Source organism: Pyrgilauda ruficollis, unplaced genomic scaffold (assembly GCF_017590135.1).
Source record: "Pyrgilauda ruficollis isolate IOZ18807 unplaced genomic scaffold, ASM1759013v1 scaffold97, whole genome shotgun sequence".
Lineage (NCBI taxonomy): Eukaryota > Metazoa > Chordata > Aves > Passeriformes > Passeridae > Pyrgilauda > Pyrgilauda ruficollis.
Genome location: NW_024531821.1, coordinates 366,302 through 393,332, shown reverse-complemented (window position 1 = coordinate 393,332; position 27,031 = coordinate 366,302). Strand labels below are relative to the sequence as shown.

General features: G+C 42.1%; 1 protein-coding gene across 3 annotated transcripts in view; it reads right to left on the bottom strand.

The window, feature by feature from the left end:
- ATP2B2 (ATPase plasma membrane Ca2+ transporting 2) overlaps positions 1-27,031 on the bottom strand; it is a 228,873-nt gene that overhangs the window by 163,452 nt on the left and 38,390 nt on the right. For all 3 annotated transcript variants that reach the window (XM_041489963.1, XM_041489964.1, XM_041489965.1), the window contains exon 2: positions 5,500-5,984. In XM_041489963.1, coding sequence (XP_041345897.1) covers positions 5,500-5,698 — 199 coding nt within the window. In that variant the 5' untranslated portion in view covers positions 5,699-5,984. The remainder of the gene's footprint in view (positions 1-5,499; positions 5,985-27,031) is intronic.

The window sequence follows — 27,031 nt, the reverse complement described above, 5'->3', positions numbered from 1 at the left end:
GGGTGCCACTGGAGAGGCTGCAGAAGGGATGCCCCTCTGCACACTCTGTGCTGCCCACTCTTCCCTCAGTCAGGGACCCCTCCAGCTCCCCCAGAGATAAAGGCAGAGAATTATGGAATTATTTGGGTGGGAAAGGACCTTTAAACCTTGTCCAGTCCAGCCCCTGCAGACAGCAAGGACACCTTCAGCCAGACCAGGTTGCTCAGAGCCCCATCCAACCTGGAGTTCAGCATTTCCAGAGGTGGGACATCCCTCACCTCTGTGGGCAGCCTGAGCCAGTGTTTCATCACCCTCATTGTATGAAATTCCTTCCTTATACCTAATCTCTATCAACCCTCTTTCAGTTTAAATCCATTAGCCTTTCTCCTGTCACAACAGGTCCTGCTAAAACATTTTTCCCTAAATTTCATACAGGCTCCTGCAAATACTGGGAGACTGCTATGGCCTCTCCCTGGGATCTTCTCTCCCCCAGGGAGAACAAACCCAGCTGGGATACACATGAGGGGTTCTGCAACTGCAACTTCCGAATGAAGCAGCATCCAGGACCCCTTTCCTTCCCAGCCAGCCCCTCATGGGCAGAGCCAGCCCCTTTGCCAAGCACAGGTCCCTGGGAGCCTGTTGGGGCACTTGGGAACAGCCAGTGCCCACTGATGGCCCCACAGGAAAATGCCAAGTTATCCAAGCTCTCAGCAGCTCAGCCACACCTGGCACTGCACGGACAGCCAGGTGAAATATGAGTTTAAAGTTAATCCATGGGGTTTTTCCATGTGAGCTAGGAAAAAGCCCCATGAGGCCTCGGCCCTGCCAGTGCTGAGGGGATTTTTCATGGCCAGGGCTGTTTTCATTGTTCAAAGCAAACTTTCCATGTGGGGAGAGCATGTACAGATAAGGGCTGGATGTGGACTTGGAGCTTGGCTGCTGCCTGGGGGTGGGGGGGTGGCAAATGGGCCTGAACTGCAAGAGATGTTCTGACACCACAAATAAAGATGAGGAATTAGGCAGTGTGGTGACCCGGAGAGAAGATGAGCGGGTCTGCTCCTACAAGGCTTTTAAGGTGCTGCTTTGAAGGCTTCCAAAGTACTTCAGATCAACATCACAAAGAAACTCTTCAAATTTACTTTCAGACAGCTGGCAATGTTCCTTTTAAAGAGATTATAAAATCAATCAAATATTATCCATCCTAACCTTAAATGTAAAGTAACCTAAGAAGATCTTGAACTTATGGATAATATTTAATGATTTATACATGACCAAGTGTATATTTTTAACAATGAAAATGATGCTATCACCAATTTCTTTACATTCATGGTCTGTTTTGGCAGTGTGTTAAAATAAAGCTTAGTCTCTGACAGTCATAGAATCAATTATTTTATGTTTCTATTTTAAACTTCTATTTGTCTGAATCAAGTATTTTTCATTCCTTTCCCAATTTCCTTTCCAATTTCTTTGCATCTCTGTAGCTGATTGAACACAGTGGTGCACCTGACTGCAATTCAGTGTGAACCAGCAAGAGCAGCTTCCAAACAGACTATTAAGTTATTAAAGGTGCATTTTTATAGACGCAAGTGTGAGGAACCAAAACTAACAAGTATTAAAAGCAGTTGGCTAATTTTCTTGCATTCAATCTTTCTTCATCTTCTACCTCATCGTTAAAATTGTGAAAGGCTTTTTAGATTGCAATAATGAAAAATAAACACACCTCCACAGCTGGCCCAATTGATTCTCAGCTGTATCCCCCACACAACAAACACAATTTGAAAAGAGAGAGAACTTCTCTGGTAGCTCAACTAAGGGCAGTTGTGATGATTAAAAAGCAACTTCTACAGTAGAAATATAATCAGTTAACTGTGAATTGATATTGTGTCTTTTCAAAAACCTTTCCATGGTGTCCTGAAACCTACAGAAAAAAAACCCCACAAAATGAAGCTGAAATGTTCTCCCCCAGTGCACTCTACCAGCCCATTTCTAGAACATTAACTTGTTCTGTATCCAGTAAATACCAACAGAAAGGCTTCTTCTGTTGTGCCGTAATGTCATCACCAACATGTAACACCTTCTGGAGTGCATGTCTGGGGTGTGGTTGCACAGATACTGCCATGGAAAGGTTCTTCCTTCATATAAAAATTTTAAAAACTTCACTATAATGTGCTGGGGCACGGCCCCAAGGCTGCCAGAGCTCCAGGAACCTTTGGACAGTGCTCTCAGGGTTGCACAGGGTGGGATTGTTGGGGTGCCTGTGCAGGGCCTGGGGTTGGATCAATGATCCTTGTGGATCCCTTCCCACTCAGGGTATTCATCATCCTACACACAGTGAATTCTTCACTTTTTTACATGCACTGGAAATTGCAGCATCCAAGTATTTTAAGCGAGAAATCAGGGAATTTAATTCACTGACATACTCCTATAAGAAATAAACATTTTTATAAGGGAAAGTAGATGAAAAAATTACTGTAAATTGGTGGGTACTATATAAAATTGTGGGTAAATATAGTTAAGTATTGGAGAGAGTGGATTCCAGTCTCATTTGGTATTCATCCAACTAACTCATCCCATTTTACCAGCTGTCCTTTATAAGGTATCACTGATGCTCCAGTGGGCCTTGGAGACTCCAATTGCATGGAAAATTTTACAACTGTCAGCACAGCTCTGCCCAAGGGGGGATTCAGCATTGTTTTGCAAAGTGACAGGGATAGATCCTGCCTATATTTCTGGGATAACGAAAGTGAAACCAATCTGAACATAAATATTTTTAAAGCAAATTCATGTCTGTTTTTTCACATAAACTATTTCCACAGATTTTTTGGGAGGTTCTTTTCATGAGCACTTAAATACGAGCTTTTCATTATAATATAATCACTTTAGGGCAGGAAATCCCTCAGGCATAACTGAGAGCTGGGATCTCCACTGCATCTATAGCTAAAGGAGCAATCAAAGAAAATTTAAAGGAGAGACTGAAGTCTTGAAACCCATAATAATATTATTAATTCATTTAGCATTCAAATATTATTCTACTCAACATTCAGCAGACTTCCTCAGCTCCATGCTGAATTGAAACAGGGGTTCACTGGGAAATGATCCTCACAGCAGAGTCAATGACATCTGAGTTACAAATATGATGTCTTAACTTGAGAAGTTCAGGGCCTTTAAAACAGTCTCAAAAAGCACTTCTAAGTGTGATTGATCCAACCAATCCATAGGTGAGACATCAAATATTAACATGGGAAATGAACTGAGTCAGCTCTGAGCTCATGACTACTTCTGCTGCCAGGAAACTTTTTTTTTTTCCTCTGGTCTGGTACCTTGGTACCTGTTTCAGCCCTTATTCCACAAAATTAAAAGGACTTGATGCAGATAAATTCTGGAAGATCTTACAAGGCAAGGAAGAATCAAGTTCTACAGCCAGGTCCTTTTTAGTGTTTCAGTCACTCAGGACTCCTGCTCAGCCATTTGGTTTCTTCAAAGTGCCCTGCAGTAATTCTTATTTCATATTTCCCATAAAACCATGTGAGATGTGCAGCACACCAACATATGAAAAACAAAGGAAGTTCAGTGAACTGTGCTTCACCAAAAATGATGCCTGGTTGGAAAAGTGATTTTCAGGCACTGTAGCAAATTGAGTTTTTTCACAAAGGTTTTCAATGAGGAATCCACATTTTGCTGCAGGTACCAAAGGATAAAGCTCAGTATGTCAATAATTAATTTTCAAATCATGTCTGCTTGATGTTAGAATCCATTTCCACATAAGAAATGATTATGGGTTTTTTTCCTCTAAGAATAGTCATGTCTCCAAGAATATCCTCTACACTGAGCTTGGAATCAAGAAAAACAATGGCTTGGGACGTAGAGCTAAATATAAGCTTGTGTTTGCCATAAGCCTTTAAAGTTTCTCTGTGATGGATACTTTCTCTCCAATGAAACTTTCCGGAGTTTGACAAGACATATTTCAGAGAATTTTTCCAAGCAAAACAATTAAAAATAAGATGTAAGCTTTGTGTGACTGGGAATTCCTATTATGTGATCTACTTGAAAATTAAAACCCAGCAGAGCCTTCACAATTCCAAGGCTATGCTGATTGCCATTTGAAGCTGGAAAGGTTTTTCCCTAATGCACAAGTGATGAAGTACACGTAATGCTTGGAGGAAAGTTACCTTATCTGCAGTATCAGATATAGATTACTGCTGGAGTCAGTGTGCCACGCTGCTGGATCCATACACTCTGTTCCAACATGAGGAATTGAGTTTCCCTGATGTCATAAATTGAACACATAATGCAATTAACATCTCCTTTGAAGTTCACATTGACCAGGTAACCACTAGAATGAGTTGGCAGAACTTGACTGAAGTCACCGCCATGAGCTCAGCTCAGACAGAGACTTCAGAGCTCAGACTTTCTGCAAATGTGGAATTCTTCAGGCCGAGACATTGACAGCTGCTCCTTTGGGACCCTTCAGCTGGGATAATTTATGGTATTATACAACAATTGACCTGTTTATGATCACACCAATAATTCCAGACTTTGAGGCATTTAAACACTGGAGGTAACTGAATGATTAATTTTAGAAAGAAGAGAATGGAACAAATCCAAGACTTCTATCTTCGTGAAAAAGAAAAGAACTTGAAATGAACATCTTGGCTACTTTACAAGACTGCAGAAACATTATAGACTGAAAGACTGTGTAATTTCCAAAAGTGTTAATACTCCTTGGAGATGAAAATACAGCGACAAAAATAGAATTCTTAGAATTAAACAGAATTTTACTTGCACTTCAAGAGAAAGAAAATTGTACGAGGAGAGGGAAACATTGCATCATTGTCAATGCTTTATGGGGTGCTATTTGGTTTGAGCATTGAAAACCAGACAAATAAATTATCAAGTAAAAATCTCTAAAAAGACTTAGGAAAAGAGATACTGGAAAGTTATGATTGGTGGCATTAAACATAAGAAATGTATGGAGCTTAGTTTTACACACAACAGAAGTGCAACTACTAAAAACATTGATACAATCACAGACTGATGATTTAAGCAAAATTATCTATGGTAATATAATAAGTGAAGATTAGTTACCCATCTATAAATATAAAAAAATATTGATCTGCACAGTAACAATGTGTATCTCAGAAGGTCATTTCATACTCTCAAGATGTCCAAATATCTAGAAGCTGCTTCAAAGCAACTATTTTGCACCTTCTTGCCCCCAAGAGCACAGAAATTCAAGTCTCTTTGCAATGCCTAAAACATGCGCTAATTTTTTGTGTCATTTTAAGGAAGAATTAATGCATTTAGCTGTTAAAACAAGAAGCACTCCTTTCACCCTCATGCCAGCTTTAGCCATAGCTGGACAGGTTTGTCGTCTTTCTTAGAAGACTCTTGTTTTATTGTTGGGAATAATGGTAGCACCATGAGAATTCTGTTCAGGTAGGAATCAAAACCTCTTTTTTCCCTGCTCTGGAGAGCATTTACACAAAGTCCCCTAATTCAAGTGAAGTGAAAAGTGCTTACCTTCTGTTGGTGATGTCTTCAGATGTCTGCAGAGCCCCTCTGTTTCCCCATAAGTCTCTTTAATTTTTACTACTGCTTCTGTCCCTCGGAGTTCCATGAGGGAGCGCAGTTCCTGCAGTGTGCACCCAAACTCTCCTGCATGGTTGGCCTCATTTCTTTGGTTCTTGGAATAAAAATCGCTATTTGTCATGTCACCCATTGTGGCTGGTTATATTGCTCCACTCGTTGTAGTTGATACAATCTTAAAACTGTTTAAAAATTGGAGGAGAGGAATCTCGAATTCCAAATCGGAGAAATTAAAAAGAATCCCGCATGTGTCCGGCGAGCGACGTGGAGGATGCCCCTGGCGTGGAGGGTGTCCCTGACAGGCTGGAGGTCACAGAACGGCTGCTCTCAAGGCTGCAGACCAGCTCCACTCCATTCACCATTTCCCATTATGTTGCACCCAAGCTGTAGAATCTACATGGTCATTTCTTCCTCTGGACCTTTGGGAGCAAGCAGAAAGGACTCATTACAAGGTGGGACACTGGGGATGGTGTCAAACGGGCTGTGGCATCTCAGAGGAGCGGCACAGCACCGCGGTGGGGTGTCCTGGAGGTGCTGCAGGTCGGCAGCATCCCCCCCAGGACAACACCGCTCTGCCTTAGATAAAGCTCTCCACGGCTCGAGCACCAATAGCAGCGCTGCTCGAGTCCAAAGAGCAGCCGCTAAATGAGATGAGTCATGAATATTAATTAGTGAGCGATTCGGCCGGCGTGCAGGATGCACCCCCAGTACGTGCTCTGCTCCATACAACCACCCCGGGCTGTCCTCTGCCCAGAAAAAAGGCTCCCGGTAAGGCTCCGGAGTTAACAACGGGTTAAAACACCACCGGTTTTCATAATGGGTTAAAGCAAAACTGGTTTTTAGCACGAGGGTGGTGAAACTTGGGGAAAAACTATAGAGTCACCATCACAAATGCAGAATATATTTAAATACATTACATCTTGCAGCCTTGCCTTCTGTGCAAGCCAGCACAGCATGGATGCAACAGGATGTCTGGGTTGGAAGAGGCAGAGCTCTGTATGAGGAGCCCTTTCCCCTGAGCCCTGTCACCACAGGCACACACACACAGGATGCTGCTGGGCTCTCTCTTTTTTCTTCCTTTTCCCCTTATTTTATTTTCTTTTCTATGTGCAGTGTTGAATGAGTCCCATTTGGACCATCTGGGAGACAGTTGATTATTTGCTAAAGCCAGCCTTTAAAACCTGTTTCCCCTTCTCATATTCTAATGAAGTTGGTTTAAACACTGCTGAAACCAGCTATTATATTTGGCATGCAGAGTTTTAACAGAGATTAAAGGTTTCTTTTTTGCCTCAAGCGGGTTAGTGTGAGTGCACTGTCTAATCTAGAGGTCTCAGAATCGTTTTCATAATAAAAAAGATCTTCCAAAGGGCACCCCAGCAGCCTAATAACTGACCAACCTGTCACAGGCAAAGGTCACATGTTGAACTTTCTAGGCACAGCAATTCCCAGTGGAAATTATATATAAATGCCCAGATAAAGCACATCAAGAAGAGCCCAGTGCCTTTCAAGTCCCAGTTTTAGATTTGTGCAATAATTTTAATCTCCCGCCCAGCTACAGCTGATGTAACACGTAGGGTTTGCTATTTCCACTCTCTAAGGATGTTGCCATTGCTCTGCAGCAACAAAGATCAGCCCTTTGTGAGCACTAATTTGAAGTTACCTTGCTCAATTAACAAAACTGAACCTCTACCGGCCCTCTCCTTTACAGCTTCGAACCTCAACATTCCTTTGATTTCTGTGAAGGAAAAAGTTAAAGAAAAAAAAAAAGGAAGTTCAAGTTTCACTATGATATTACATCCCAAAATTCAAATACCAGCCAACTGCTACACATTTCTTCCACCCATCCTATTTACTGATGTATCTTCTAGTGCTAAGAACTTCTGCCACCCTCAGTTTCACATATTGCTTCTCACATTCACGAGATGAGAATTTCAGCACAAAATGTTTTTACAGGAAACAACAAAAAGAAACTCGAGGTAGCAATTAAAAAGGGTTTTATTTGCCAAACAGGAGATGGTGAACCACACTCTGCTCTCCATGGCTGCATCCTGGGCACTGCTCAGCCTCAAGCCATCCCCAGGTAATGCCTATATACAGCAGGAGGAAAAGGCCTTATTCACACTATTGCTTTGTCTTTTTGTAAACAGGATGGATCAGTATTCCAAACAGAAATAGCATCAGCCTGCAGCATTATTTGGGGAAAAAAATTGCAGGCCAGAAATGTCACAGATGCCCAGTGAAACAGGCTTCATCCCAGGAGGCAGCACAGGGCTCCTCCTTCCTATCAGCAGCACCCAGGCTCTGCCTGCTGCCAACCACAGCAAAATGCAGATTGAGATCTGATTGTCAGAAAGGCTACAGTGATGATAAGGAATAGCTGAAATAACAGGCTGCTCTTTACTTCCAGTGGTTAAAAAAAACCAGTAAAGTCTGTTCCTAAGTGCAGTTCAGGGTTTCAAAAGCTGGGCATCTCAAACAGCCATGATTTTAAGAGAAAAGAAGATGGAAAAAATATTGCTCTAATAAAAAATCTTTTTAAATGTTGCTTCAAAATAATAAAATTGTTCTCAAACTATTCCATAAAACCACAGAAAAAAGACAATTTTGAGGCTTTCTGAAGAGAACCATCAACCAATTTAATTTCTAATGCAAAGGGTACTAAACAGAGCATCAAAAACATTTTCTCCCTGATCTTTCTGTAGGATGTGTCTACTCCTCTCAATCAAAACATCTCTTCAGGCTGCCTATGCTATAAATTAATATATTTTCTTCCATTCTTAGAAATTCATTGTCATTTGTCAGCCACAGTGCTGACAAGACAGTGCTGTTGCTTTTCAGCATGAGTCATTTGCCTGCTTAATTTTTAATTTCACCTCCAATTAAATATTAACCAATAAACAACAAATATGAAGTTTACACTTCCTTCAGAGCTTCAAAACCAAATCACTGGCAGTCTGTGCTGCTCATGACTCACCTAATGCTGTGCCACCAGGGAAACACCACCTCATGTTTCTGAGAGGCAGATGGAGAAACACAGCAGGCACAGGGCATGACTGACATTATTCCCCGCTAATACAGCTCCCTAACCCCCTGGAACAGGATCCTCAGGCTCCATCCCATCCCAAAATCTCTCCTGGCCAAAGCCCAGGCCCCTCGCCAGGCTGGCAGGACTGACACGCCACCACCTCACCTCTCCTAAGTGCTGCATATTGAATATTTCTGCACCAAAGAATAGAAAAGTTGTGGCTGGCACATGGCAATATTCCCATCATGGGGGTTTGCATCTCCAAAATACATCCAGTTACCACAAATGGGAGAATTAAGAGCCTCATCTACAAGAAATCCCATGATTACACTGGGTTGGGAGGGGAGTTTTTGTTTGCTGGTTTTCTGGGTGGAGTTGTTTTTGTTTGCTGGTTTTTTGGGTGGTGGGTTTTTTTGTATGCTGGTTTTTTGGGTGGAGGTGAGGGAAGGGACTATTTTACAAAAAAACTCACAATACTGATATTTTCAAGATGTTCTACATATTAATGTTTTCAAGATGTTCTAAATGAACTACCAAGAAAGGCTGATTAAAGGAGGTGATACTGGCACATTTTTTAATCAAAATTATCTAATATCCTAATGAGCCAATAAATAAAGTGAGCTGGATTTCAGGCTCTGGATGCTGCTTTCACTGCTCTATCCATGGTGAGCTTCAGTGGGTTCAATCCATAACCAAAATCTTCCTGGAACATAAAGAGGCACCAGTCCCAAACCCTGAGAGACCAGGGTTTGCTTTCCATACCATCCTAGAACAGGGTCACCTCCTCCTCCTCCCAATCCTCCAGATCTGGTCCCATCCTTCCCTGTGAGAACAACTTGTAGGGAAAACATCCCTCCTCAGACACATTCAACAAAAGAGAAATAAAAACTCCAGTAAATTCATTTCACACACAACAGTAGTTCATTTTCCCTGACAAAAGCAGCCACTTTTAATGAAGGTTATTTGGTTTTGCTTATTCTTCCCAATGCTCCTGATACTAGAAAACTGAGTAAAAGAAGTCCCAAAGTGCAGTTTGAAAACAACAGACTGCTCTGGAGCAGAGATAAAATCCCAGCCCACTTAGATACAACTCAGGTAACAAAAGACTTCACACTCAGAACACCTGAGGAAAAAAACCCACCATCCTTATTTTCCTCATTAAAAAGTCAGAATATCAGTCTGTTCCTTGGTCTGGAATCTTGTCAAAGATAGATTTTTGTTGTACAAATGCAATATAAACTTGAGCTGGCTGTTTGGTTGGATTTTTTTTCTAGAGTTGCTGTGTCTGGGGGAAGAGGCTTCCAGTCCTGTAGAGCCCAAGTCAAATATTTTTAATCTCCTAGCTGCTTAGAGGAAATGCATGCCAATTAAAACAGAAGCAATTTGGATGAGCTAACTGCAGGCCTGCTGGGAAAACTATTCTTTGATTTCCCTAATCAGGAAAAGTCTCGTCTTGGAAGCTTGTAAATATTTTCACAGTGTGTTAGAATGTAGATATCATCCCCAAGTATTCTGACATCTGATTTCATTCAGGCTTCTACTGGCAGGAAAGTTAACAGCAACATCGTGAACCAGATTTCACCAGAGCAGAATCCCATGACTTGCATTTCACTGTTCTTAAAGTCTGGACAAATAATGGGTTCACCATGAGTCAAAAGAAAATAAATAAAATGAGGATACAGTCTTAATTTTACTGTACTCTCTAAGTTGTCACCTGAGATTTTGGTAACCCTAATTTCAGAGCTTGCTGTGCTGCTCCTGTTTGAGTTTGCAACAAATTCAAAATTTTCTGTTTGAATTACAGGTTAAAGGGTGATCCCCTCTCAGCCAGGACAGAGATCAGCACAGCCCAGGCTCTGCTCGCTCCTCGTGCAGCTGGAAGGTGGCACACACAGCTGGTGCTCCAGGAATTAAACTCAGGGAATCAGCACTTCCCACCCCTCCATAGGGAGCATCTCTGCCCCACTTGGACTTTATTTGGCTGGAAATAAAATTCCAGCTGAGCCATAGAGACAACCCCCAAGTAAGGTGGGGGAAAGCAGTGAAATGTCACATTTTAGTGAGTACAAGTTGCATAACCAGATCCTTCTGTATTCACTGATACCATTCCTTGGTAAAGCAGGACTGGAGCAGATTTAAGGGAATTTTCCCTTGAGTCTGAGCAAAATCATCTGAGATGTTTTGAGACTACAGTTCCTGGGAGCAGCAAGGCAACAACTGATTGCAGATGATGAAAACCTCACAGCAGACCTCTGCAAGGGGAAAAGAGTGGAGAAGGAAAGCCATAACCTGCTCTGTAGAGGCCTGCAGATATGTGAAATAAATCAGGTGTGGCCCAGCTGTGGCATCTTTGCATGGCAAAGCCAAAATATCCATCCATTTGTGAACACAATCTTCATGGAGCAGAATGAGGAAAGGATTCTCTATCTAGCAGCTAAAAAAGCTGATTAAAAGCACCCAGCAATGCCTAAACTCACACTGTCTTAAAAAAAAACAAAAACAAACAACCATACTGACTTTGAAGCTCAATTATCAGCAATGCACAAGATGCAGAAGGAGCTAAGGAAAAAACACCATCTGAATAAAAGCTGGTTGGCACCTCACAAAGTGTGACATTTTGTTTAATACCAGAAAGCCAAGAGCAGATAAAGAAACTGAACTTTGTCGCTGAAATGTTCTCTGAAAAGATTCCTGACTTCATTCCTACATTTCCTCATGAATTTCAAGTTGCCTTAAGCTAATCTGTCCATCTATAAAGAAGCTGTGGCTGCCTCATCCCTGGAAGTGTCCAAGGCCAGGTTGGACAGGCCTTGGAGCAACCTGGGATAGTGGAAGATGTCCCTGCCCATGGAAGGAGCTGGAATAAAATGGTCATTAGGGTCATTTCCAGCCCAAACCAGTCTGTGATTCTGTGATCATTCATTCATGATGAGCACACACAGATGAGACATTCATTCAGTCGTTGTTTTCAGACAGAAATATATTTCCCCTGATAATAGGATGACATTAAGACAATTAAGTTAAAGCATTATTTTAAAAATATTGCAAAATGAAAACATTAAAAAAAAAAAAAAAACCACAGGCCACTGTCTGTTACAATCCCTTAACAATTGTTCCAGTCTTTCAGCATGAAACTGAGCCTCCAGTCAGTACCAGTTTCATTATCAGGTAGGATAAATAAACAGGATTCCATGCCTCCTGTAGACACTGTTGAATATTTGAAGGCAACAAAAGCCTTGTCACAAAAGAAATTGTTATTAGAGAGACACCAAATATCATTAATTTTGGTTCTACAATAAGCATATTTACTTAGGACTTCTACCAAACAGAATCTGGCGCAAATGGGCTGATTCTTCTCTTTTCCATGTTGTACCAGTGTAATGAGGGGAACTGAAATGAGGGTTGTGAATTAAAGTACCTGCAGCCCCTGCTGCAGTGCACAGTTATTCAGCCTACATTTGATCCTCGTGGAAATGGCTCCAGAAAGCCAAATGAACTCCTGACAGCAACAAAACTGCTTTAAGGGAATCAATTCAGGCCCATTAAAGAACAAAATTACTCCATCAGTGACTTCTGGGGGACTGCAGCAGCTCCTGCAGATGAAATCCTTCCTCCCCTGGTGCCAGAGCCTCTGTGGGAGCTTCCCCCTCTGCCTGCAGAGGTGGGATCTGCCCTGAAAATGAGATTTTTTTCACTAAAGGCTGTCTTAGCCATTAGTTTTCAGAACTCTCTCTCTGCCCTGCAGGTGTGAACATGAGTTTATGGTGTTTTGCTTCCAGTGCTCAAATAAAAGATTATTTTCCATCAGCCATTTATTCTCTTGAGGCTCCAATTCCCCACTGCAAAGCAGGTTTGGGGTTTCTTTCATTCGCTGCCTTCCAACACACCACATAGTCCCACTCTTTGGGGTTGTGTTTCTGGCACTGAAAAGGCCCATTCTACACCACTTTAAACTTTAAAAAGTTAAACAAACTTTAGCAAATTCATGATTTCATATAGAATTGAGTTTACTCAACACAGTTGTTGCAAGGAGTGCCAAGTTCCAAACTGTGTTATCAATTTAATCACAAACACAGCTGGGAAAAAAAACTTAAGGATATTCAGACTTCAGACTCTCAGATAGCATTAAATAAAGCAGATGTGGGGGGGAAAAAAATCTAAGTTAAATGCTCTAAAAGCAGTAGATGATCAGGTAAGGACCATTTCTCAGCAGATTCCTGCACCACTCCCAGAGTGGGGGGAAGAATTTTTTGTAGCAGAAAACACCCAAAAGATGTGATGCTATATCCCAGAGTGATGTTAGACAGCAGCCCCTCACCATCATCTCCAGGGAAAATATTGAAAATTTCTTCCTTGGGCTGAGGTGCCTTTCTTTTTTTCCCCCAAAATTATAGTTCAGTCCAGTCATTACAGTTTTGAGGTAGGGGACAAGGATAAAAAATCCTATAAAAGAAGAGCCCAAACTCACCAGGCTATAATTCAGATCTTTACTTTGCTTCACTAAAAGCAAATTATTGGCACACGAACACTAAAAAGATGAGGCATTCTACATCTGTCCTTCATCTGTGTGTTTCACAGACCACCAGATTTCTTAAATCTAGAATGTGAGTTACCATGTGACCTTCAGCTGATTATCGGCTTGGTGCACACAATTTCAGGGAGTTCCAGGAGTCTGTGTGCCTAAAATACCTCATTATATCTCATTTTATCAGAAAATTCTCCAGAACATATTAAAATGATTAGATTTTCCAGCTCCTTCCAACCTAAAATTCCAATCTAACCTTTTCCTGCTCCATCCCACCTAAAATTTTTGGCTTTTGTTCAGTCTCTGAATTTGGGTCCTAATTATTACTTTTTTTAGTCTATTACTAATTATTTTATTATTAAAAAATTAAATGACCTCTCTAATCTTCATACCTTGAGATTAACCCAAGTATTTAATACTTTGGTAGAAATTGCCATTTCTCCTGATTGGTCACATCCATCTTGACCTCTTTTCACATTTCTTTCTCAGATTTTCAACAATATTTTGCAGCACTTTCAATCCTAAAAATTGAGATTAATGAAGATAATCTCACCTATATCTGAACCATCTCTCAGGATTTTAATCAATAAACTGCAATTTCATTTCATGATTCCTCTGTGCTCTCAGCTCTACCCTGGGGGCTGCATCAACCCACACCTGGTTCGAGAGTTGGGAAATGGGACTTGAAATATTTCCAGTTCTGGACAGGACTTTATCATGAGAGCAAATTCAAAGACTTCAAGGAGGCTTGGACTTGATTACTTTTTAAATAAACTAGAGATAAATTGAAGCATTTTCCTGCCTTCTTAGGAGCCTGAGGATGAGGAAGTGCACTCATTAATGTGAAGTAGAATTTTGATGGATTGCTTTTACTAAAAAGTTGACAGGTATCATGTTTTCCATAAATATGAATCTATAGGATAACAGAGAATAAAAACCTGGGGAAATCCATAACTGGCCAGCTGTAGAGAAATTCATTTTGATGTGACATGATCTGAGCTCTGGAGGTTAAAGCACCTTTCCACTTTTAACATCCATGCTATTGTAGCCTGATCAGTGCTGACACTCATATCCCTGAGAAAGAAACTCCAATTTCTACATAACAACCCAGGGGAGACCATTAAGGGAAAAAAAAAATAGAGAGAGAAAAAACAAAGCTTAGCCTTGTTCTGCTGTTGTCTCTGTCCTTCTGTCAGCATCCATCACATAAATCACCAGCCATTAGCAGGGAAAAGAACTGACTGACTTCTGCTGTCTATAAAAGTCAAGAAAATCTAAGCAGATCCAACAGAGCTTTGGCCAAAAGACAGGAGACCACAGCACAGCCCCACAGAAATGGAATCAGATCTCTGTGTTTAGCCAAAAATGCCATAATTTCAGTGTTATGCGTGCCAAGTCTTTTGTCTACGGCAGACTTCAAGACTGATTGCAGAAAAATCCAATTTTCCAGGAGTTACTCTTATTTTCCAGGTGTGTGATTGCTCAGCAGGTGAAATGCTGAGCATCAAACAGATCATGAGAAACAGCTGGTCTGGGAGGAAAAAAAAATGAAAAAAAGAAGAAAGAAGAAGGAAAAAACCAGCCCCCTAAACGAACTAAACCAACTTCCTCTCCAGTCTAAATTTGCAGACCTCTCTTCTGCCACCTTGGTTTCACTGTCTCAGGCATTTTATTATAATATTAATTAAAGATATAAAGACATGAAGCCAAATACTGAAGCTTTTAGTGCAGCACCATTGGTTAATGAGATCCAGAAAATGGAGCTTCCATGCAAAATAAGTGCAAGCAGAAAAATAAGAGGAAGAAAACAAAATATAAAAGTAAATAATTTGGTTGTTAAAAAAGTCCCAAACAATATATAGTTATTTAATGGCTGAACAGACATGTATACAAGTGAAAATGGAAGAGACACATTTTTTACTTGCACCATTCTCATGAAGACTGAAAAAGCAAACTGCAGGCTATCATCTGCTTTTCTGAACATATATCTAAATTTTCTTTTTATTAACAGTGAAAAGAACTTCTGCATCTTTTTTCTTAAATATATATATATATACAAAAATTCTTACATAACGCTGGGCTATTTTATTCTTGGGATGGGATGCAGTTCTCTAAAATGAGAATAGAGAGACCAAATTATAACTAACAGGGACCATCTCAGAAAGACTTTTGTTTCCACCTGCACATTTGATGGCAGGAGATCATTTTAGTTAAGCAAGGGCATAATCCCAAGCCTGTCCTGCTGTGTGCCGGCACACTACAGAGCACTCCTGCCCCACCTCACCTATTTATTAGGATTCAGAAGCAGCAGGTGAAAGTACAACAAATTTAAAATCAAGCTTTAATAGGTTATAAACTGCTAAAAATAAACTATCAGTAGTGTGCCACCAGCAGTACACAGAGCAGAGTTCAGCTCCTATAAAACCTGGCATCTCTTCAAATCTCCTTTATGCCACTGAACTCTCAGACCATCATTATGCAAGGACCAGAGGAAAAGAAATATCACTTTTTAGCTTTGCTCCATCTTATGGAAAATAAGTTATGTGGTAGAAGAAAAAAGCTTTTTCCCTTCAAAAGATAAATTTGTTTCAATCATATTCTGGGGTTTTTTTTGCTAAAAAAAAAAATCCATCTAAATATTTTTTTACTGTCACAGTTTTATAAGCTTTTCTTATAAGCCAACCCATCTTTGCTACTAAAGAGAGATCCAAACCTGGCCAGCTTTGAACTGCAGCTCCACATCCTCAGCCACGAGCCTGCAGGTAACAGAAAGCTAGAACAATAAATTGCAACTGAAGTGATGATTTGGGCAGAATTTCTTTGCAGTTTTGGAGAGAGTGGAAGAGGGAGAACATCCAGCTTGCCCGTCCCCAGCTGAAATGAAAGCCAAGAAGCTCCAGCCCTCCCCAGCTGGCTGATTTCTCTCACCTGCCAGGAAAACCACAGGTGATTCTGATTCCCTTTAATCAGGGGAGAAGAAGGGGAAGCCTTCAGATAGGATGGAGCCCAACAGCCCCCTTTGCATTTCTAATCACTAAGAAAATCAAATATAAACATATTTTCTCCCCAGTGATTCAGGAGATCTGCCCTGTAAGGCAAGAGGAGCAGAGCTGCTGGTGAGGTGAGTCTGTACCACAAAAATCCGTGTGAAAGGAGGAGAGGGAAAAAATCCATCCCTGCAGGACTCGGGTGTACAATGGGAACTGGCAGCCAAGGTCACTCCTGAGAAAGAGAGCAGCCAAAAAGGAGGTTTTAAATCTCAGTGGGCATTAGCTGAAAGACACACAGCCATGTTCTGCAGGGCTTTTAAATAGGACATGCACAAAGGATTCCAAGGAGATGGCTATCAGGCAGCCCTATCAAAATACCTTTTTTTTTTTTCTTCAAAAAAACTTTTTTTTTTTTTTTTTTTTTTTTTTGCCCAGGTTATTGTCATCCACGGAGAATCATGAAATCATTACGGAACAGAAATGAATAAGTACAATCTGACAGAAATCACAGCCAGGCCCTGCATAAATACCTGACCAAAATGGCCTTGCCAGCACCATCTGAGGGGGATGAGGAACACCTGAGAGCCCCCAAGCAGAAGGAAGGAGGGGAGAGGGCCCTGCCCAGGAGCTGCCAGCGACACTTGCAGAGGGCACTGGGCACCGTGGGACTCCAGCTCCTCTCCCTGGCACCAGCTCACACCACCTGGCCCTCGGGAAGGCACTTTGGGGACAGGCATATGCAGGCAGAACCGGCACATTAATGCTAAAAACTGGCTCATTAAACCTAACCATCCAACAGGAAGAATAAAAAAAATAATAATAAAAGAGTTTGGGAAGAGAAATTTCCAAAGCCAAGTGTTCTCTGCATTCAGCTTGAGGGAAAGCATCAATTTTAGCAGAGGGAAAATAAAATAAAAAACCCATTCTTCCCTCAAAAACATACATGAGTACAGACATTACTCTCTTTCTGCTTCACAGAAGCAACATTTGGAAAACGACTTAACCTTTCTATTTTTATCTGGATGCATTCAAATTACCAATAATGTACAACATGCTGTAACAAAACCACTGATGTAGGGTATAATTTTCCCTCAAGCACATTATCCTAGCTGGTGGCTCAGAAAAATAAGCTGATAAAACAGCAGCAGACATCAATTGATGGATAAAAAGCGATCACAGTTATGTAGAATGTTGCTGCCCAACCTTAAAATCATACAATTAGCCAAAAAATACAAGCTGTAGGACAGGACATACCAACAACCATGCATTAGCTACGGGGTCATCCCAAAAATCCTCCTACAAACACATTTTTAGGCAGACCAGCAGATTATCGCCTCATAATTTAGCTATTAACACACAGATTTATTTTAAAGCCATCATCATGCCTGGTACTTTTATTAAATATCTTCTTCCCTGTCAAGTTCAATCGGGATCTCATCCTAACCATGATGAGCTTTTAATTTTCTGTGCTATTAATAGCAACTTAAAAATAAAATGTTCTCTTTTGAAGCTATAAAGCTGTAACTTTCTTTAGGAGCTGCAAGGGGGAAGAGAGATTAATCTTCCTACTCTGCATCTCTTAAGCTACATTAGTTATCTGCATATATGGGAAAAAACCCAGAAGAACAAGGAAGAAACAGGAATTTTCTCTAAGAATCCCATAATATAACTCCCTGTAAGGATTTGACATGGCTGCAACACAGAAATGAAGAATTACCAATATCCAAGGAAAAAAATACTTTAATTGCCAGGTAAATTCTGAATCCTTCTCAGTGACCCTCGTGCCCATCAACAAGAGATAACAGATTAATGAATGACATAATTAGCTGCAGGATGCACAGAGTCCTGTCCAGCAAAGCCCTTCAGCAGGTTCTCAAATTTCAGCACAACTGGGGTCCTCATTAATTGCCCAGCAAATGAAGAAAGATGGGAAGCTGGAGATGAGGCTCATGGCCCTCTGTGACCATCTGACACATGGATCAGATGCTTCCAGCTGCTCTTCCTCAGCTGCCTCCTCCCAGCAAGGGCAGAAGGGAAGGTACAAAGCTGTTCCAAGCCCTCTCTGGGTCCGTAGGAACAAAATTAATGCAGAGTGCTGTACAGTCCCTTTCAGCATCCTGCTGCAGCGCTGCTTGCACTTCCAAGGAATGACACAAGGAAGGTCAGCTCCAAGGCTCCTGTCAGAACCACAGAGCCCCAGCAGCTGCAGAAAAGCCCAGACAAGATTCTGGGGAGAGCTCAGAGCCCCTTCCAGTGCCTAAAGGGGCTCCAGGAGAGCTGGAGAGGGACAAGGGACAAGGGATGGAGGGACAGGACAAGGGCGAAAGGCCTTAACAAGGGATGGAGGGACAGGACAAGGGCGAAAGGCCTTAAGCTGGAGGAGAACAGATGTAGGTTGGATTTGGGAAGGAGTTCTCCCCTGTGAGGGAGGTGAGGCCCTGGCACAGGGTGCCCAGAGAGGCTGCGGCTGCCCCTGCATCCCTGGCAGTGCCCAAGGCCAGGCTGGATGGGGCTTGGAGCAGCCTGGGACAGTGGAAGGTGTCCCTGCCCATGGCAGGCATGGAATGAAAGGGTCATTAATGTCCCTTTCCGCCCAAGCATTCTGGATTTGCTTCTTCCATGACCTTGGGACACAATCAAGGCCCTGGGCTGCTTTGGGATGTATTTTCTGTCAGTGCCTCGATGCTTGTGACCTCTCTTTTAGGATATGGGCCTCGCCACAGCTATTGAGGCCTATCTTCATCCAAAGATTGGAACACTGAAGTGTGTTTTAATGAGGGATAAACTGAGACCATCTGGATGTCTCAGCTGCTACAGAGCATGATTGTTTGCTGATTTTAACCATGGCTCTTGCAGAGAACATAGACCTGTGTTGCACAAAGTGCACGAGCTCAGCTTGATTTCTCCTTGTAATCAAATGTGTTGATCTAAAATCTGTTTCCAGCAAATTACTTGTCTGTTTTGGGAACAGCTCCCTCCTCATCTCCTCAGCACGGTGATGGGGATAAGCAGAGACCATTGAGTTGAAAAGGTATTTTTGTGAGGGGCTGACAGTGAGTGTTCCCAGTGAAATCTTCCATTTTGGAACACGACCACCATTTACTCACAAACTACATATCAGGTGCCAACTCAAATTAAAGTCTGGAATTTTCTTTTTTTTTTTTTTTTTTTGTTCAAGGGCTTTCGTTCCTTTTTATTGTTGTTGGGTTTCTTTGCTAATTTTTTTTTTCTTTACAGAGATTTGTTGCAAAAAAATGGTAATTAAATGGTCCCATTTGAATGATGGTGGCACGGGGACAATCTGCATTTCTTCATGCACATATTTCAATGGTTAAGTGTTCTGAGTACTGGATAACCATATTGCAATTAAGCTGCAATAGATCACTTGTTGATCCTGTATGTATCCTGCAAGATAAATAATGAGTTTATTTGGGAAGGTAAAGTAAGAAACTATTCAAAACCACCACAAAATTAATGGTGAGCAAAAGAAACTGTGAAAATAATTCTGCAGATTAATTATTAGAATATTGCCTAGACAGCTGAGGTTTCTGTGAATTCTCAAATTAAACAGAACCAATAGGGGATCAAATCCAAATTTCCCATGTTCCCACTGTTTTTTCCCATGTCAGAAACATCCAAATTCTAAAACCTCCAGCAAACTTCACATTTAATTTTCAAGAGACCAGGCCTGGGTCTGGAAGTGGGATGGAGTGAGTGTGTAGTGACTTCCACCCAAACACCTCAGCCAACAGGCACCATTAACAATTTGAGATTAGAACATTCTGTTTCAATTAGTTTAAGTGCTGTTAATTATGCATTCACCAGGAATGACACCTGTGACTTCAAATTCCAAGCAGATCTGAAAATTAAAAGACTAAAAGCAACAAGTGTTCTTGTGAGAAGAGCTACTCCAGGGATACTGAGATCAGAAGTAATTTAGCATATTTTAGCATGGATTTTTCACCCTTTTTTAATCTAAATAAAGTTCCTGAAAAAGAAATTTCTATCTGTTGGTTTTACTTCTCAAAAAATGATCCAACAAAGAATGTTCTGGCTTTTGACTATAAGGTGATTAATTATTTGAAAATGAAATCCTATCCTATCTTTTCCTATCAGAGTATCAATAAATGCCTAAAAGGGAATTTCTGGCAGAGGTATCTTGAGATGCTTGGGAGAAATACCCCGCAAAGCACCAAGATAAGCTGACTTCTCCCATTTATTAGGCTCCATCTAGTACCAGGAGACATTGCTTTATTGACTTGTTGGGCTCAAAACCCATTCAAGGACAACACATAAATACCTACAAAGGTTTCAGTTGGTTTCTACTTTGATTCCCACTTCTAAACCCAAATGGTTTAGATTATTTGAATTCATGACACCCATCACCAATGGCCATCCCAGATGTGCTGGAAAGCCACATCCTTCCTTCTGACACCAGGCCCACAAATATTTCACACTAAAGGATTCCCAAAGAAATTAATTCTGGCATTAGAAATGTGGAGGCATCCAATAGACCAATAAAATTAAATCTCTCCCTCTACAGGCAGAAGTGATAACGAGGAATTACCAAATTCTCCAAAGATCCAGGCTAGTGCTGAACTTGCCTAAAATAGCCAAAGTTATGAACCATAATATTATTAACCTGAAATACTGTTTTTCATATCTGTGCCTTAGTGTGTTCAAGGTGTGCCTTGAACACAAAGTTTTAAAACAAGTTTTGAACACTGGGATTTCCATTATTAATCTGTTTGAATCAAACCCCCTGCATTGACATAACACCTGAAATGTGCGAGTAAACAAAAGACAAAATCCAGTTGTTTCCAAGGTTTTCATACCCATCAACTCCTACATATTTCCTAGAGAAGCAAACTCACACCTCCTGCAACAGCTTTGGTTTTTTGTTATGTTTTGTGAACCCATCTGAAATAATTCAGACGTCAGAGAATTGAATTACCATGCTTCTAATAACTTTCAGCAATCTTCCAATCTGTTATAATCAGAAATCTTACAGAGAAAGCACCCCCACAACAATCTCCAGAATAAAAGGGAATTGTCAATTCTTTGCATACTTAACTGCAACCCCCAAAAAATAAAAATACAAGCTTATCTCAGAAAATTAAGCAAAACTGATCAAAGCAGAGCCCACGTCTCTGATTTGCATGCACCTAACCCACATGCTATCACAAAATGCAGATCCAGCCCACTCCTGATGGCAGTGAGCAACTCTGCCAGGTTGGGGATTAAAAAACAAGATCCCATCTCTTGCTTCAGCCTATCTCAATCTGGTGCTCCCCATGTAAATCAGTGCAGGTTTTTTAGCATTTTAAATCAAGACAACTTTTGTTCACAGATGCTTCTGTGATTATTGTTTTGCCTTCTTTGAAAATGGACAGAAAACACTCCCTCAGATGTGTTCCTTAATAACCTTATGTTTATCTTGCTTTTTGTCCCTTCTTGCAAGAACAAAACTTCCCAAGTTCTAGCACAGCCATTTTAAAAAGGACTTACATGACCACTGCCAAAAATGATTAGTGGAAATAGAGCGAGTGGAACAGACCCTTCCCATCCCTGTAAAAGCAACTCCAGTGACCTTGAGGAAAACAGACAAATAGGAAAAACACACAGCTGTCATCTAAACCTCTTTAACTCTTCCTGGAAGCTGCAGTTGCCCTATGTCACCCTGAGACTGCCAAGAGCATGTACACCTCATTTGGAGGGGCTGATGCCTTCACGGGACTACCTAAAAACAGAGGTCAGACAAAAATAAGAGAATAAAAAGCAGTTATATTTATTGAAGGGCCACCAGGTACATTTTGGGCTATGCCCAAAACGGATGACAGGTCATGGGTTTTCACTCTTTTATAAGTTTGGTCCATTTGCACATTGGGGGTTCATCTGCCAATTCCAGCTCCAGATAATGAAATCATTGACCCCAGGTTTGCTCCCCCAAGTCCCTTTTGTTCCCATCTCTGGGGCCTGGGGCAGTGAGGTGTCCTTGATTGCCAGGCCTGGAGAGGAATTGTTGTGTCTGCCCAAAATGGGAAAGCTTCAGCTGACACTGAGTGTGGGGTTTGGAGTTCTACACTAAAGAACTGCAGGAGTGCAAATAGATGAAAAATATACAAAAAATACAAAAGCTAAGATGCTAAGGCATCATGGAAGCACTCTTGTGACCCTGTGTGTGCTCAGGCTGTGCATTTCCATCCCAGTCAGGAGGCAGTGACACAGGCAAAGCTCTGTGTGTGCGTTTGCTCCCGTTCAGCTGCTGCTCTGCTTGACCTGATCTGCCACTGGCGAGCACAGGCAGCAGAGTTTATTTGCTGAATCTATTTACCCCACTGTCAGTCAAGATGTAGGATGATACTTAAACAGAGAACAGTCAGATTAATATAATTGAGCTGCAGCTCAGAGCAGCCAGGGAGCCGGGCTGGAACGGCAAAATGCTTATTCCCTTCTGATTAAAACCTCCCCAGGGTTGTATCAGTGTAAAGACACCAAACCAGGGATGCACAGGGGACCCAGGGATGGGAGCCTTTCCTTTTGGGAACAGCTCACCAGCTTGAGAGGAAAGAACATGGATCACGGGGAGATAAGTTGCCATTTTAATTGCATAAGGAGCACTGGTGGATTTGTCATTCCTTGTGACAGAGTTTTCTCCCCAGAGTCACATCCTGAGCACAGCTCTGTTGCTATTGTGTTAGACATTTCATGCACCAGGGTGACAGCCCAGCACACAGATCCAGAGAGCCTCGTAAACAGCCTGTTTTCATTGACTCCAGGGATAGATGCCTCTCTGCTCTTCACAACAGAGCAGGAAGACCCTGTCCAAACACAAAAATCAGTGGCTGATAAGGAGCTCAAGTCCTCAGCACCATCAGACTGACTAAAAACCACACATTTCTTTGTGCTGGCAGTGTTATTTCCAGCAATGGGGAAAACAGACAGGCAGCTTGCAGGTGGCATCCTCCTGCAGGGACCAACATTGCTGGCACAGATGGCACAGGAAAAAAGGGAGAAATGCTGGTGGTAAATCCATTTGCTGAAGTCTTTAGGTCCCTTTGCACTCAAACTCTTTAGTACCTCAGCACTACAAATCCCAAAGTTGGAAGGACTTGTCCTGACTCACAAGCTGTAAGGAAAGTAACACAGAGAGTGAGGTTCTCATGGTGGCAGAGGGCTCCTCAAGGCTTGGCACCACAGCTGTGGCTGTGTCTGGGAGCAGAATGTCCCCAGGGAGAAGTGCTGTGCTGCAGCTGGAGCTGCACCACACCAGCATCCCACAGCTGGAACCACTGACTTGGTGTCACCACTGACTCAGTGCAGTGATTTCAGTGATTTCAGTGACATTTGCCCTAGAAATGAGCCCTCCAACTCCAGCTGAAGCACACAGGAGCCACCAGTGGCACAGCACACAGGAACTATTTCTGTATCTGTGCAGAGCTGATCTTTGCCTTTTCTCTAGCCTAGATTTTGATTTCCCCTAAGTGATCAGTGTTGGCCTAATTCTACTCCCATTTACATCAGTGGAAGCTTTACCATCAACTTCAAAGAAAATGGATTTAACCCAATATAGTTCATTTTGATAAATTCTCCTTTAAGAGAGAAGGACCTCTGCTTCTCCAGCAGAGGATAAGATGATGTATTTTTACATCAGGCTTCAGAGCCAGATGACTTTGCTGTGCCCTACATTCACATTTTGGGTTTGAGCAGCACTGCAGTTCACAGCAGCTCAGCTGTGGCTGTGTCTCAGCTCTGGAGCCCAGGCAGGAGATTTCTCTGGGAGAAAACAGAGCAGAAGCCCCAGTGCAGGTTCACACTCTGCACTCACAGGGCAGGAACAATCAGAAGGCTCTGGAAAGCTTCCAGCCCCAGCAGGAGCACTTTGAGGCCAAAGGCTCAGACTAAATCCAGTCAGACACAAGAACTGCACAGACCCAGAGCTGCTCCCCACTATTGATCTGCCTCTAATGCACCAAATGCCTTGTTGATGGACACACATTGCAGACTCCACTTCTGCCTCTTATCTCTACATCTTTTCATTTCCCATCCCTTCCTAAATGATTCACTCGGCATAACTGGTCTTCACAACCTTCTGTGTCTTATCCCCAGATTCTTATTTCAATTGCATAAATTTGGTTTAAGACTTTTTGAATTATAGCCCTGGAGCTATGCCTCCCTCTTACAGGAACCTGACTCCAATTGTTAAAAATTCCCTCCCAGAATGAACCTTCCAAGACATTTTGTTTAACATTGCATTAATCATCAACTTCTTATCAAGAAAACTTCCCTTGTAAACAAGATTCTATAACAAATTATCTGACACATTAGGCATAGGAACTTTAGTCCAACTTAGGTACCAGCAAATCCACTATCAGAATAAAATATTGAAAAGGAACACTACAAAAACAACCCTTCAAATAAGGCTCAAAACTCAAAATCAGAGCACTTGTCTAGCAGGAACAACAGTGGTTTAGACTTTTCAGCTTTTACAAAGGGAAGGACTGCTGCAAAAGGTATCTCTGCAAACACCAGGTAAAGGAGCTGCACTGAAGGATTTCAGGAGGAATTTCTTCACAGAAAGGGTGATTAGACATTGGAAGGGGCTGCCCAGAGAGGTGGTGGAGTCACATCCCTGGAGATGTTTAAGGAAAGCCTGGATGCGACACTTGGTGCCATGGTCTGGTTGAAAGAGTGGTGATCAGTGATAGCTTGGATTTGATGATCTCAGAGGGCTTTTCACTTTTCTAAGTGATCTTGTGATTCTGTGCCTTATTAGAAGACATTTTATCAGAGGAAGAGCAACCCAAACGCAGTTCATCACAGATATTTTGCAGGAAGGGAAGACAGATACTGTTGTAAATGCAATTCAAATATTTCAGCCTTTATCCAGCTAGAATCCCCTTTAACAATTATATCCTAAAATTATTGGAAGCCCTCTGTCTGCAGGAGTGTCTTGCTCTGCCTTTATACACAATTATTTATTTTCACTCTTTCCCCCCTATACCCCAAGATGGGGACAGAACCCTCCCAACTGTCAGATCTTTTGCCCCAAAACCAAAATACACTGTGGCCAACCCAACCTGGGCTGGCTTATCTGCTTCTCTCTCCCTGATCTGCCTCTGCCCTCCCTGATCTGCCTCTGCCCTCCCTAATCTGCTTCTCTCTCCCTGATCTGCTTCTCTCTCCCTGATCATCTTGTGGTCTCCCTGATCTGCCTCTGCTCTCCCTTATCTGCCTCTCTCTCCCCGATCATCTTCTGCTCTCCCTGATCATCATTTGCCCTCCCTGATCATCTTGTGGTCTCCCTGATCTGCCTCTGCCCTCCCTGCCCATCCTGCTTCCCAAGGCCTCTCAGGGATAAAGTGACATCTCTAAGGCCACAGAATGATGGTGACACTTCCCCCAGCAATTTTCCTTTTAACCAGAGAGGGGGGTAGTGGTTTCCAACCAGTTTTCATCCTTGTAACCTTACTGAGCCCACCCTACATTTCAGAAGTGACACCTTACATTAATTGAGCATGTTTTATCATAACTCATTTTCCTCTTTACTCACATTTCCCCCTCAGACACAGGCCTTTATCAAGATGATTATCAGATGTATTATTTACTATTTTATGGTGCAGAAAGCACTCACCCAAAGGAAAGTGACGCTTGCAGGAAGGGTGCTTTAACAAGAGACATTAATTAGCAACCACTGTAATAACACCACAGCAACAAGCGTCAAACCTCCCTACATGGACTCAAGTAGTCAAGATTAAGTTAACATTTTTTTCCTTATTACCCTGACTTTTATATAATTTCGCACTGTAAATGGAAAAGTCATCCAGAAATTTGGGGCAGGTCATTTATCACTGTTGAGAGCAACTGCACAGAAATGTCTGAGATGGAAGAATTTCAATAATGTTTTCTGAATTCCCAGCACAGGACAAGACTGTGCTGCTTTCACTCCTCCTGTTTCTGCACTTCGGTCTCACCTGCATGAACTCTGCTTGCTGGAATCAATTAAAGCAGCAGAAGATCACAAATCTATCATGGAAAAATGTAAAATCTCATAAAGAGTGGCCAGTAACAACCCAGAGTAACAGCTAAGCCCAAGCTGCCATTGCAAATCAGTGCTCCAGGACTGCCAGAGGACTCAGTGACTCCACAGGACAGCACCCACAGAGGTCCCATCAGACTAAAAGCTGTCCATGACTCACAAAAACACAGGCTCAGGCTTCCCTGCATTCCTGCTTGGAAAACAGACTTCAAATCAAAGAGCTCTCTTTTTTTTTTTTTTTTTTTTGGGGGGGGGTTTGTTTTTAACCAGTGTTCCTAAGAAAACCATAAGATCATTTAGATTGGAAAGGAGCTCTGAAGGTCATCTAGCCCAGCTTAGTGCCAGCTTTGAATGCGGAACAGCTTGCTCAGGGTCATGCCCAGCTGAGCTTTGAGCATCCCCAAGGATGGAGATTCCCACCCCTGTCTGGGCCACTGTTCCCATGTTGGAACATCCTCCTGGTGAGAAAGCTATTTATATTTGACCAGAATTCCCCTTACTGGAATTACAGCTTTTACCTCAAATCCTTCTGCTGTGCACCTCGGGGACGAGTCTGGATTTTCCTTCTTTTATGACCTCCACTGGGCAAGTGAAGAAAGGAATAAAACCACATCCAGCTCTTCTCCTGAGTGAAGGATGCTGGCATTCCCAAGCCTCCCACTGTGTGCCGTGTGCTCCCACCTTGGTGGCCCTTCTCTGGACTCCCCCCAGTCACCAGTACCTCTCCTGTACTGGGCAGACTGGTCACAACTCTCCAGAAGCAAGATCACAAGTTTGAAACAGAGCAAGGAGATTAAAAGGAGTGGAGAGGACAATTATTGAAGAGTTCAATGCCCATGCCTTGGCTCAGGTATCTCCGATAAAGCAGTTTATCTGCACCTGCCATT